The 14567-nt window shown below is 36.0% G+C and overlaps 1 protein-coding gene across 2 annotated transcripts in view; it reads left to right on the forward strand.

The window, feature by feature from the left end:
• LOC124594756 (arrestin domain-containing protein 17-like) overlaps positions 1-14567 on the forward strand; it is a 194921-nt gene that overhangs the window by 36251 nt on the left and 144103 nt on the right. For both annotated transcript variants that reach the window (XM_047133140.1, XM_047133141.1), the window contains exon 2: positions 2026-2163. In XM_047133140.1, coding sequence (XP_046989096.1) covers positions 2026-2163 — 138 coding nt within the window. The remainder of the gene's footprint in view (positions 1-2025; positions 2164-14567) is intronic.

The following is a 14567-nucleotide window of genomic DNA, read 5'->3' on the forward strand; positions in this document are numbered from 1 at the left end:
TGACTAGATGAAGAATGTATTCCCCACATAGTGTGACACCTTCCCACTTGAGCAGCATCCCGGAGTATCATCTCAAAACCATATTTGTAAACTCATGAACTCATGGATAATGCCATTACGTCAACTGACTTCACATATACCTTTTATGTATTCTCTTTGTTCAAATTATTTATATGATTTCCTTCTCAAACACTTTCTGTAACATCCAATGCGCTATGGGATAGAGGTATGGGGATCCAGCAGTAAAGGTAATATGAAAAGTGTACTTATCTTACCAAAGAAGGCACTTAGAATTATGGGAAAGAAATGTACCAGCGAGTCTTGCAGAAATTTATTTAAAGAATTTAAAATACTAACCGTTCATAACCTGTATGTACTGAAGATAATCATTATGGCAGTAAAAAGTAACAACACACTTAATAAAAAAATACACGATCACAACACAAGAGGTAGAGAGAGACCCCACATCATCTCTCATAGAACTATGCAGGCATAAAACTACTGAATTGCTTCCATCCTAATATCTCCAAATTGCCCATTACAAAACTAAAAAAGAAATTAAAATTATGGCTCCTAAACAATCCTGTATATTCAGTAGATGAGTTTCTAGATGTAGTACACTTGTATGATGGAAGACCATCTATCTAAAAATATATGTAATCTCAGATCTTAGACTGTGCCACAAACTGTAAATCCTTGAATCTCATATCTGAATACTGTGTCACAAACTGTAGATTCCTTAATCTAAGTATTGCAGTAACAAATTGTTTTTATGTATAGTCCATATATGTAACATTGCTCTCTCAACTAAATTTAGAAAAAGTTGTGTAGATAAAAGTTCCAGGCAGTAATATGTAACTTGAGTAAGTAAGGCTCTGACATATCCAGAAGACTGCAACAAAAAAAACCTATTTTTGTAATCATTTGATGTTGGATCAAAAATAAATAAAACAATTGTTTATACTTACATCTACACCCAAATCTACTTGAGTACTCTGCACATCTCTGTAAGTGCCTGGCAAACGGTTCATTGAACACCTTTAAAATAATTCTCTATTATTCCTCTCTTGAACACCATGTCGCAAAAATGAATATCTGTATCTTTCTGAGTAGCTCTGATTTCGATTATTTTATTATGATGATTGTTTCTCCCTATGTAGTTCAGTTGGTGATTGAAATTTTGTGAGAAGACCCCGCCTTTTTTTTTTAATAATGTCCACCCCAAATCCTGTAACATGCCTGTGACACTCTCTCCCCTATTTTTCGACAATAGAAAATGTGCTGCTCTTCTTTGAACTTTCTTGGTGTACATTTTGATGTACATCAATATTACTGCTATATTATTTGAAGGGAAGAGGCATTTTATATTATATGACTTTCTTGAACAACTTTCCATAGCAATACAAGTTGCAGTCTGTGACTGGTTCTTTCAGTTATATTTGTCTTTGCATTCTCGAGTTCCTGTATTAAGTTGAATGAATACCTTGGCGACATACTCTATGTAATTCAGTCTTTATTCACCTTAGCTTTTGCATTTAATATGAAACACACTTTCATTTACCTCGGTTCCATGGTGTTTTTTTTCTTCACCAGGGCTTCAGGCTATAATATTGCTGTTGTTGTTGTCTCCAGTCCAAAGACTGGCTTTGATTTATCTCAACAGGCTAGTCTGTCCTAAGCAAGCCTCATTGTCACTGCATAACTTGTACTAATTTAAGGAGTAAAGGTAGCAACTCCCTGAAGTGTAGATTCTCAAAATCATCAGAAGAACATAAACAAGCCTTACAATATTAAACAGGTAACACTTTTGTGATTTTTCATAAATACTGAGAACTTTGCAAGCTTTTGAATTAGTCACACACACACACACACACACACACACACACACACACACACACACACACACACACACACTCTTCTCCCTACATATTAAGGACAATCAGATATTGTAGAATAACTGTTAGATGTTATAACTTACACATTTCATGAATGCTAATCTTTCTGTATCTGCGATCTTTCATGTAGATATTTCTGCAAAATGTAGAGGTGAAGCAAATGTAAGGTGGACCAGACGAGTGAGAAGAAGAGGCCATACCAAGCATATCAGATATTCAGCACACGAAAACTACTTTGAAACAAAATATTACTTTGTTGGAGGTCCATGTAAGTATGTTTAATTTATTCTTATTTATTTTGAGTTATTTTCTGATCAGATTTGTTTATACTGGGTATTTAATTTTCGTAGAGCTCTCTACCAATTCAGAGATGCTCAGATCACAAATAAGGTATCATTAGTTTGTATGGCAAGAAGAAAGCTTACTGTTGAAAAGAAAATGTGTTGCTGCTCTCCTATCCGATGAAACTGTAACATAAAATTTTACTTGATTCACCTCAAATAAGCTGGTGAAATGGAAGCTCTAGATTTTTAAATTTTGAGATACAGTTGTTAGTATCATGCGTTTGTCCAGTAGATATTTCCTTTATATGTTTCTCCTATCAGCAAAATGAAATATTTTATTACTCAGAATTTTATTTAATTTGGTTTAAAAAAACCTCTATTCACTATATCATGTTTTTAAGAAGTTCTATTAAAAACTTGCATCTCTTTGTTATCAGTCTGCATTTCAAAAAAGTGTATCTATTTTGACTTGTGACAGATTTTGTTTTTTTTACTAGTTTTCTATAGGATGTAGTTGGATATGGCAAGTACCAAAAATGTATTTCACTTCTGTGATTCAAGATAAGTGCTAATAAGAACACTAGTCAGAGCACAAGTGAAGCATCTCGCTGCAAACTACTGTAATAGGTTGTGACATAGTGCTACCCAGCTAGGAAAGACCTTCTTCATTCTAATAGTTTAGATATCTGTTCCAGCTAAATTGCATCATATTTTGGTGCAAGGTGTATTTTCTTGAATACAATGATACTGGTATGAAAATTAAGTCCTGCTATACAAATTGCCAATCCTTATGACCACTCATATAATTTATATAGAGACTGTATAACTTATCAACCTGGTTCACATGTCTCTGCCTCATCAAATTTCTGTTAAATATTCTTCCTGTGGTTATTGATGGTGGTGCACTTTTAATAAATGATATACACAACACCATAGAATTTGGTTTTGATTTCTCATTATATTTATTAACACACAGTTTAGTTCGATGATCACCTTTGTAAACTATATGACAGCAAAATATTTACACAGGTCAGTAAGCTACAGAAATTCAGAGAATGTTTGGTAATTCCACAAGTGGCATTAATCAGCAAATTAACTGAACACATTGCAAGATTTGCTGTGAAGTTTACCATTCTGGTACATAATAATACACTTTAACAACTGAGTACAGACTGGATGACATAGTGACTGTATTAACTGAATACCAACTGGAGGCTCTATGTTTATCCACAATGCCTACCTATAGATGTGTGTATTATTGAAGTTACAAATTGGTAAAATATTAAGCTGTTACTTTTTAGATGTTAACATAAAAGACAAGAAAATTAACAGGAGTGAAGATACTATAGGCAGAGAAATAAGTTAGAACTAAGATTTTTATAATTAGAAAATGGCAAAATTATTGGTACTATTGTATAGGTAAGCAGTCTTAATATGCATGGGGTGTCCCAAAGTTCAACAAAACTTTTGAGGAAGTGAAATTTTCTAATTGGAATAATTAACCAGCTAACAGGCTATTTAAAAAAAAAAAAAAAAAAGATTACAGTATACGTCTTTGGATACAGAAAAATTGGGGTTGCAAAACTATGGGCCTGACAGCCCTGACAATTGGAAATGATATTTTACGAATGGAATATTGTGGAACATGAAAATTTTAAGTATGAATAACTTTTTAAATATAAAGTTTTTAGTGAAAGTAAATGTTTGTTGAAATTTGGGACTGAGGACTTTCAAATAACCCAGTTCAACTCAAAATTATCAATTTTTAGCTGTTCTGAATTTTGGCATTGAGATGGTTGCAGATATAATAAAATAAAATGTTTCCATATCAACTAAATATACCATTGTCATCAGCAATCAGTAGATTAAACAGTGAACAACAAAATTTAGTGAAATCGTGTTTGAATAACAAATAATTTATTTCCTGTAACTGTGGTACATGCACTACAAATGAAAAAAGAACAGAAAGGGAGGAAAAAAGCTATTGATATCAGAAGTGACATAAGAACCAGTTGGATAGTCCCACCTTGCTGTGTCAAAACTGGACATGTGTACAAATCATATACCTCCTAATCAGTATTTATAATAAATAACAGCTCCACAACCTATGCAAGCCACCACACAACACAGAATGAAATAAAGCACACTTGAGCAGTTTAACTTTGAAAAATGTCTGAGTAATTTAAATTATATTTATCATTCGTCATTACCGCACTTTGTAAACAACTATTTTGCTATTTCATGATGGAATTGTGTGTTAGTGAAAATTATGATTACAAAGGTGAAACACTTTCGAATCAACCTCAATTCTTCCTCTCCCACTAAAAAAATGTGCACAATAACAGACAGCCAGTTTGATAAATACGTGATGGAATCATGTGTTAGTGAAAATTATGCTTACAAAAGTGAAACACATTGGAATCAAAATCTTCCTCTCCCGCTACAAAAAATGTCCACAATAGCAGAATAGAAGAAATCAGCTGGTAGTTTGATTGTGATGCATTTAACTGAAATGTGTGTATAATAAAATCTGAAAGAAGTTTCATTGTGTAATAAAACAGGGTCTGATGAATCTTTTTTCCCAACTAGAGAAACATGTGATACCACTTAAATTTATTTATTTATTTATTTCCATCCATCTGTAGACAATATAGATTGTATGGATGTTGTCAACAAACACATATATATGGTTGGCTCTGAGCACTATGGGATTTAACATCTATGGCCATCAGTCCCCTAGAACTACTTAAACCTAACTAACCTAAGGACATCACACAACACCCAGTCATCACGAGGCAGAGAAAATCCCTGACCCTGCCGGGAATCGAACCCGGGAAACCGGGCGCGGGAAGTGAGAACGCTACCGCATGACCACAAGCTGCGGACATATATATATGGTACAGACACAAGAGCACATAAAAGTATAATTGCATTTCCTAAATATAAACTACAATTAATTGTCTTACTGTGTTTCATGATTGTACTATAAATTGTCATACTGTGTTTCATGATTATACATGATGTACCACTCTGTTATTGAACATATCAAAGAAAGCCCCTAAATACAGTACTTAATCAGTCACATTGCTGACGAAATTTTACCTGCTTTCCAGGTAATCTTCGACAGAATAAAAACACTTTTGTAACAATTAACTTTTCAGGCTATGTCTGAAGGCATGTATTTTGCTTCTATCTTCTGTGGAAGTTTGTTGAATAGTTTAAGTCCATTGCATAGTACACTATTCTGTGTTTTCGTTTTGTTTTTTCTGTTCAGATTTAGGTGGTGACTTGATCTGGTTTCATGTTCGTGTAGGAACTGTTTGTTGGATACTGATTGGTGTTTTTCTTTATGTGAATCACTGTTTCAAAAATGTGTGCACAGGGAACAGTCAAGATTCCCATAGATTTAAACAACTCGGTGCTACGTGCATTCTCTTGTTACTATTTGTCATAATTTGGATGGCTCCTTTTTGTAGTTTGAAGATTGTTTGCATATTTTGAATATTTGTTCCCCAGAAGATTATTCCGTAACAAATTATTGAGTGCACATACGCAAAGTAAGTTGCTCTGGTGGATGAGTTACTACACACCGATTTTATCATTCTAAGGGCATAGCATGCTGATGCTGTTCGCTTTCCAAGGGCATTAATATGTTCAGTCCATTTTAGTTGAGCATCAATATACATACCCAGAAATTTAGTATTTGAGACATGTTCTATGTTTTTGTCTTTCACTTTCTGGATAGATTTTGTATTGCTTTCGTTTATGAAGTATATAATCCATTAGTGTGGATGTTAAGAGTGTTTCTAATCCCTTATTATAAATTTTACTGTAAATATATTTTATGTCTGTACATCAATGTGTTCACTTTATGCAACAAAGCACTTTGAAGATTAGTTCACAAAAATTCAACAGGAAATCCTGTTAAAACAAAACTATGTTATTTATTAACAGTTTTAACAGGCTTTTGCAACTGCAGTCGCCATTTATATTCTTATATTTCTTATATCAATATGTAATTGATGTTGTAACAGTACAGGAAGTTTCCAGTTGCAATATTTGCAAATGTCTAAATCTTTGTATCAGCTGATATTACTGAAAATCTTTACATGTCCTCAAGAAACATTCAATAAACTAAATTTGATGATAATTTAAAAATCGAAATCACACTAAAATAGTGCTGACTTATCAAAAGTTCTAGAAGCTTCGAGAGAAAAACAGCTTATCATGTATTATTGTTGGCAGATGCTAACTGCTTCAGACTGTTTCTGATATAGATTAAGTTAACACCTATAAAGCTCTTTGCAATGTGTGTGGCAGAAAGAGTGCTATCTTTTATTTGCTGAGATTTTCATGTGGAAATGTGAAACTATATGTGAAATTTTATGTGGAATGACAAATAAACCACATTTTCTTGTAGAGTAGTAGTGGGCATAAATTTGATATTACATAACAGCATTTTAACACCTTTGGACACTTACACAATTTTAAAAAACTAATTGAACTTTTTACAATTGTTTAACATCACCTTTCTTGCTTTTGAATATGTTTTTTTAATTTAATATTAACATGAACTATAAACACAATTTTTTTACTGCTACACATGGGAGGGATTTCATAATTATTATTTTGACCTATGTCATTATACATTTAACAAATACATTATTGTGATGTCATTTGTAATTGATGTTGGTGGAACACAAACATACAAAATAACAAATGCAACATAGTTGTATATTCATGGCAGTGAGGGTTTTTTTCTTTTTTTCATTATTGCTAGTAACATTTCTCAAATTTTGCAACACTAAATTTCATTTGTCGTTCTTGACATGTTAAATTGTGTACTTGCATTGTTAGTCATTCCAAACGGAGCACATACTTTGATGGTGCTCCACAATTCAGCTAAGTAAGAATTTATGCATTTTGTATGTTTATTTAATTATATAAGCTGATTTTTGAATTTTTCTATGTATGAGACTGTGTGTACCATGCAGGGCTGATTCAAAATTCCAGATTCAAATTATTTCTGTTGGTGTTTTTTTCACATGATCTTTCATTGATTGTGCCAAGACGTGTGTTGATCATGATATATTGCAAATTTTTAGTCATCTGCAAGTGCTGTGAAAACTCCATACTATATTCTCAGCTGTAAACTTAATTTGAGCTTTTTAGACACATTTAGCAACAGTACATATCCTCATTCAAAAACAATCATTCCCTAATTACATTGTATATTTATTAGAAAAACAGGCTTATTTTTGAAAAATTTTCAATGCTTGTCTTTGTTCATTATAGAGTTTTAGCAGTAGTATCCTCTTTCAAAGATAAGAGAGGGAGGGACAGAGAGAATCTTAACCCCAAATTTCAGTGCATACTTAAGTGAATAAACATATATTTTTGATCATTTTCGAAAATCACAAGTCTGGTGCATACATGTTTTGTAGCAAATTGGCTTTTGTGATTTACAGTAACTACTGCATGTATTGTAACTAACATACTATGTCACATTTAGTTTTTTTTTTTTTTTTTAAAGGAGTGTATATTGTGTGTAGTTATTGTAAATTAATGCTATTTTCAAGTTATTTAGTGATCATAGTTCCAAAAAGGTTTTATGAAACCAGAAAATTTTATCCTGAGTTTCTCTGTTGTCACAATAGATATCTCTTTTTGCCTATTAATCACTTCAGTTCTTAAAGCAACAGTCCATCTCTAATGACCTCAATGTCGATAGGACATTAAACCTTAATCTTCCTTCCTTTTTAAAGCAACTGGTAAGACCTATAGCAAATCAGCCCCATAAATTAAAAAGAGGATCAACAAGTGCTCTACCAACTGAGATACTGAAGCACGATTCACGCCCGGTACTCACAGCTTTACTTCTGCCAGTACCTCGTCTCCTACCTTCCAAACTTTGCAGAACCAGCACTCCTGAAAGAAAGGATATTGCGGAGACATGGCTTAGCCACAGCCTGGGGGATGTTTCCAGAATGAGATTTTCACTCTGTAGCAGAGTGTGCGTTGATATGAAGCCATTGGAAGCTTCTGTGAATGGGTGTGTTGGCAGGGCTACTAAGAGCCATGTACCAGAGATACCAATATTACCTTGAATACCATCCTCTACTGTAGATACTGTCTTCTTTGAGGTGTTTACAGAATCTATCACTACTTGTCCCCTTGGCTGTGAGTAGTGTGTCAGTGGTTGGTCTGCATGCCTTGTACGGGGAAGTCTGGATCAGGTAGGACTCAGGATTCTAACCAACAAATTCAAGGGGCTATTTTCACACTGAAACTATAACTGAGCCTTTGAGACTTACTTCACCTATTGTAACTGGATTAGGCAAGTGCAAAAGCATAGGGCACCATTAATTGTCAACAGTTCAGAGTTGTGGTGAATAATGGTATCCCTTAGGAAAATGGCAATAAGAGATTGAAAGGAATAATACCAAGTGCATTCAGTACATGCTTGAGAGCCTCTTTCAGTATGTTGAAGGAGCTGTTCCAGCAACTGTAGAGGAAACGGGGTGCAACCAAATGGAGAATGTGGTGCATGTAGTAGCAAATGATGACTGTTAGCTGAGCTCTGAGATCATATTGGGATAATTTAGGTGATAGCCACAGAAGGCTGACAAGATCAGCCTTGTTTCTGGAGTGTCAATGAGGCTCACTATCTGCAAACCTGGTTGTGGCCTCCTATTGTCAATGGAGTGTAAAACTTGAACCAGAAACTTTGAAGGATCTGTAACAAGCTCGACTGTGACTCCCAACACTTGCACCATAGTGTTGTGATCTGTAGGGTCTTCCTAAATATGAGTGTTGACTGAAAAGTAATGCCTCCACCTTTGTAACTCTTCAACAGTTGGCAGCATTGGTATTGCAGGTACTGGCTTGTTACTTAGCCTCTTCTGTACAGCTCCAGTTGGCAGGAAGCCTTAACATTGAATGGTTGTGTTGTTACAGTGTAAAGTATGGATCCCTACGCAGACGGTCAGTCAATGCTATTTACGCAATGTGCAGTCATTGAATTCTTGACAACAGAAGGTGTCACCCCAAAGGAGATTCATCAGAGAATGAAAGCAGTTTATGGTGATTGAGTTGATGTGAGCACTGTGCATTGTTGGGTGCATATGTTTAAAGATTTTGAGGTGGGAGCATCTAACCTGCATGACAAACAAAGAGTTGGATGTCCTGTGACCATAACCACTGAGTTTCACAAACAAAATGTTGATGGCTTGATTCAGGATGATCGTCATATCACTCAGAGAGAAGCTGCAAGCACAATCGGCATTTCACAAGAATGTGTGGGTCACATTATTGCTTTGCTTGACTATCGGAAGATCTGTGCACGATGGGTACCCCGTATGCTGACTCCTGGAATGAAAGTGCACAGACCACCATACAGCATCAGCCATACAGTCCAGATTTAGCACCATCTGATTTCCATCTGTTTATGATAATGAAAGACAATCTGCGAGAACATCATCATGCTTCTGATGAAGACATTGAGAGAACTGTGAGACCGTGGTTGCGGAAACAGAGTGTCGACTTCTTCCGTAATGGCTTCAGAAAACTTGTTCATTGTTGGCAGAAATGTATCCAAATGCCTGATGATTATGTGGAAAAGTAAATATTGGTAATTAAATATCACATTCTAAGGATTATTTCTGCATTTGATTTATTAAAATATTCCCATCCAAACCCAATTAACGAAGGTGGAGACATTATTTTTCATTCAACCCTCGTAGATCAGTTGTGCACTACACACCAGAGGCTGCTTCCCAGAAACTGGTCTGTGTGTGGTGCACACACAAGGTTTTTTTGAGATCAAGTGACTCGTCATTCAGTCCCCATAACAGTAGACAGTAGCTATGGGAGACCAAGAAGTTTCAGTGTAAGATTCTAAGAAATGCCTCCACATGCAAGAGTATTAAAATTATCAACTTTCTAGTGATTAACTGCTGGAGTATTTACAACAAGGTGCCAGAGGTGAAAGGCCCTAAAAACAGTTGTAACAATCTGCTAAAAGATTTATGGGAGAAGTTTATGATTAAATGTAAATTTTATGTTTTTCTTCAAAACAATTAAGGAAAAATTTTACAAATCCTGATGTAATTAGTAGCAGATGGTTACTTAGCTTGGTCTCTTTCTTCATTGCTGGCATGATTGTTAAAACTTGCTTCACTGCAGTTCAAGTAACCTTAGTTCATGCATGTTGCATGTCAGCTATGCACTTAAATTAAAAAATATACACTGATTTTTAATCAGTTTTTGTTCTGGATTATAACTTTACTCAGATACATCAATTCTGCCAAACAAATTTGCACTGCATGCTGCTCAAACACTCAACTGAACTGTCTTGAACCAAATCCTATACTAACTTGCTTTGGCCCAGAAGCTTGGTTTTTTATAACAGGTAACAATTACAGTCTTCATGTTGCATTATTAACATGATTGATGAATACAAGTAACTTTGGCAACCCTTTAAGCATTTAAATATATCTAGAATTTCATTCCTAAAATTGTATGAACCAGATTTTGATAGATGCAAGTGTTCAATATGAAATTTAGTAAAACGCTTATTTGAAACAGTGTGTCAATTGGTGTAATTAGGTGGATGACCCTCTAGAGCACATAAAACACTATAGGGTGATTTAAACATAAATGTACAAGGGCTATCCACAAAGTACATTACGTTTTGGAATTAAAAATAAATAAAGTATTGGAAATTTTTTTTATTGTATACAGATGAAAGCCACACTTAAATACTACTTTTCTACATAGTTGCCATTTAAATTAAGGCACTTATTGTAGCGATGGATGAGCTTGGAAATTCCTTCGTTGTAAAATTCGGCCGCCTGCGCCTTCAACCACGTGGTTAACTCTTCTTTTGGGACAGAAAAGGTGTGATTTTTTTGTGGATTTCCTGGAAAGAGGCACTACAATAAACTCTCAAAGGTATTGCCAAACTCTGCACAACCTCAGAAGAGCAATACAAAACAAGCGCAGGGGAAAGTTGGGCTCAAAGATCTTGCTGATTCGTGACAACACCCGGGCCCACACGGCAAATGCCACTCGTGAAGTTCTCGAATCTTTTAAGCGACTTCCACTTATTTCCAGCAATGAAGAAGTGGTTGGCTATGCAGCGTCTTGATGATGATGCACAGCTTCAAGAAGAGGTGTTGTACAGTGTCAAAAGCCTTCCAGAAATACAGAATCAATCTGAAATCCCTTGTCACTAGCACTCAACACTTCTTGTGAATAAAGAGCTAGTTGTGTTTCAAAAGAATGATGTTTTCTAACCGCATACCGTGTCAATAGACCATTTTCTTCGAGGTAATTCATAATGTTCAAACATAATATACGTTCCAAAATCCTACTGCATATCAACATTAATGATATGGGCCTGTAATTAATTGGATTACTCCAACTACCTTTCTTGAATATTGGTGTGACCTGTGCAACTTTGCAGTCTTTGGGTATGGATCTTTCGTCGACCAAACGGTTGTATATGGTTGTTAAGTTGTTAAGTATGGAGCTAATGCATCAGCATAGTCTGAAAGGAACCTAATTGGTATACAGCCTGGACCAGAAGACTTGCTTTTATTAAGTAATTTAAGTTGCTTCACTACTCTGAGGATATTTACTTCTATGTTACTCATGTTGGCAGCTGTTCTTGATTCAATGGCGAGATTGGACTGAGCAAAGGTTGGGAATTTGTATGGGCACTGATAACCACGCAGCTGAGTGCCCCACAAAACAAACATCATCATCATGTTCTTGATTCAAATACTGGAATATTTAGTTCTTCTTCTTTTGTGAAGGCATTTCTGAAGGCTGTGTTTAGTAACTCTGCTTTGGCAGCACCGTTTTTGATAGTATCTCCATTGCTATCATGCAGAAAAGGCATTGATTGTTCCTTGCAATTAACATGCTTCACAAATGACCAGAATATCGTTGGATTTTCTGCCAGGTTTCGAGATGAAGTTTCATTGTGGAAACTGTTATAAGCATCTCACATTGAAGTCCACACTAAATTTTGAGCTTCTGTAAAAGATTGCCCACCTTGGCGATTTTGCATCTATTTAAATTTGGCATGTTTGTTTCATTGTTCCTGCAACAGTGTTCTGACCCATTTTGTGTACCAAGGAGGATCAGCTCTGTTGTTTGTTAATTTATTTCCTATAAATCTCTCAATTGCTGCTGATACTATTTCTTTGAATTCAAGCCACACCTGGTCTACACTTATATTGTTAATTTGGAAGGAGTGGACATTGTCTCTCAGGAAGGTATCAAGTGAATTTTTATCTGATTTTTTGAGTACATATATTTTTCATTTATTTTTGGAGGATTTGGGGGGTCACAATATTCAATCTTGCTATGACAAAACTGTGTTCACTAATCCCTGTATCCATTTTGATGCTTGTTATTAACTCAGGATTATTTGTTGCTAAGAGGTCAACCGTGTTTTCACAACCATTTACTATTCATGTGGGCTCGTGAACAATCTGCTCAAAATAATTTTCGAAGAATGCATTTAGCACAGATGCGGATGATGTCTTGTGCATACCTCAGGAATTAAGCATGTATTTTTACCAAATTATCAAGGGTAATTTCCAGGTAGAATGGTATAGGAATGATGATGGAAATAGGATCACATTTGAGGAAGTGGAGAAAATGGTCAATAGATTGTAGTGCAATAAAGCAGCTGGGGTGGATGAAATTAAGTTGTAACTCATCAAATACAGTGGAATGTCAGGTCTTAAATGGCTTCACAGGATAATTGAAATGGCCTGGGATCGGGACAGGTTCCATCAGACTGGACAAAAGCAGTAATCACACCAATCTTTAAACATGGAAACACAAAAGATTGTAACAACTACAGAGGTATCTCTTTAATCAGCGTTGTGGGTAAAATATTCTCAGGTATTGTTGAAAGGAAAGTGCGAGTATTAATTGAGGACTAATTGGATGAAAATCAGTGTGGGTTTAGGACTCTTAGAAGTTGTCAGGACCAGATCTTTAGCTTACGGCAAATAATGGAGAAGTGTTATGAGTGGAACAGGGAATTGTATCTATGCTTTATAGATCTAGAAAAGGCATATGACCGAGTTCCTAGGAGGAAGTTATTGTCTGTTCTACGAGATTATGGAATAAGAGGCAAACTTTTGCAAGCAATTAAAGGTCTTTACATGGATAGTCAGGCAGCAGTTAGAGTTGACAGTAAATTGAGTTCACGGTTCAGAGTAGTTTCAGGGGCAAGACAAGGCTGCAACCTGTCTCCACTGTTGTTCATATTATTTATGGATCATATGTTGAAAACAGTAGACTGGCTGGGTGAGGTTAAGATATGTGAACACAAAATAAGCAGTCTTGCATATGCGGATGACTTAGCTGTGATGGCAGATTCAATTGAAAGTTTGCAAAGTAATATTTCAGAGGTAGATCAGAAATGTAAGGACTATGGTATGAAGATTAGCATCTCCGAAACGAAAGTAATGTCAGTGGGAAGGAAATATAAACGGATTGTGTGCCAAATAGGAGAAACAAAGTTAGAACAGGTGGACGGTTTCAAGTACTTAGGATGCACATTCTCACAGGATGTCAACATAGTGAAAGAACTGGAAGCGAGGTGTAGCAAAGCTAATGCAGTGAGCGCTCAGCTACGATCTACTCTCTTCTGCAAGAAGGAAGTCAGTACCAAGACTTCGACCAATTTTGTTGTATGGGAGCGAAAGCTGGGTGGATTCAGGTTACCTTATCAACAAGGTTGAGGTTACGGATATGAAAGTAGCTAGGATGATTGCAGGTACTAGTAGATGGGAACAATGGCAGGAGGGTGTCCACAATGAGGAAATCAAAGAAAAACTGGGAATGAACTCTATAGATGTAGCAGTCAGGGCGAACAGGCTTAGATGGTGGGTGAAATATGGCATCCCGGCTAAGACAAAAGTTGAAAATATGGTCACTATTTTTTACACTCCTGGAAATTGAAATAAGAACACCATGAATTCATTGTCCCAGGAAGGGGAAACTTTATTGACACATTCCTGGGGTCAGATACATCACATGATCACACTGACAGAACCACAGGCACATAGACACAGGCAACAGAGCATGCAAAATGCCGGCACTAGTACAGTGTATATCCACCTTTCGCAGCAATGCAGGCTGCTATTCTCCCATGGAGACGATCGTAGAGATGCTGGATGTAGTCCTGTGGAATGGCTTGCCATGCCATTTCCACCTGGCGCCTCAGTTGGACCAGCGTTCGTGCTGGACGTGCAGACCGCGTGAGACGACGCTTCATCCAGTCCCAAACATGCTCAATGGGGGACAGATCCGGAGATCTTGCTGGCCAGGGTAGTTGACTTACACCTTCTAGAGCACGTTG

Source organism: Schistocerca americana, chromosome 2, assembly GCF_021461395.2.
Source record: "Schistocerca americana isolate TAMUIC-IGC-003095 chromosome 2, iqSchAmer2.1, whole genome shotgun sequence".
Lineage (NCBI taxonomy): Eukaryota > Metazoa > Arthropoda > Insecta > Orthoptera > Acrididae > Schistocerca > Schistocerca americana.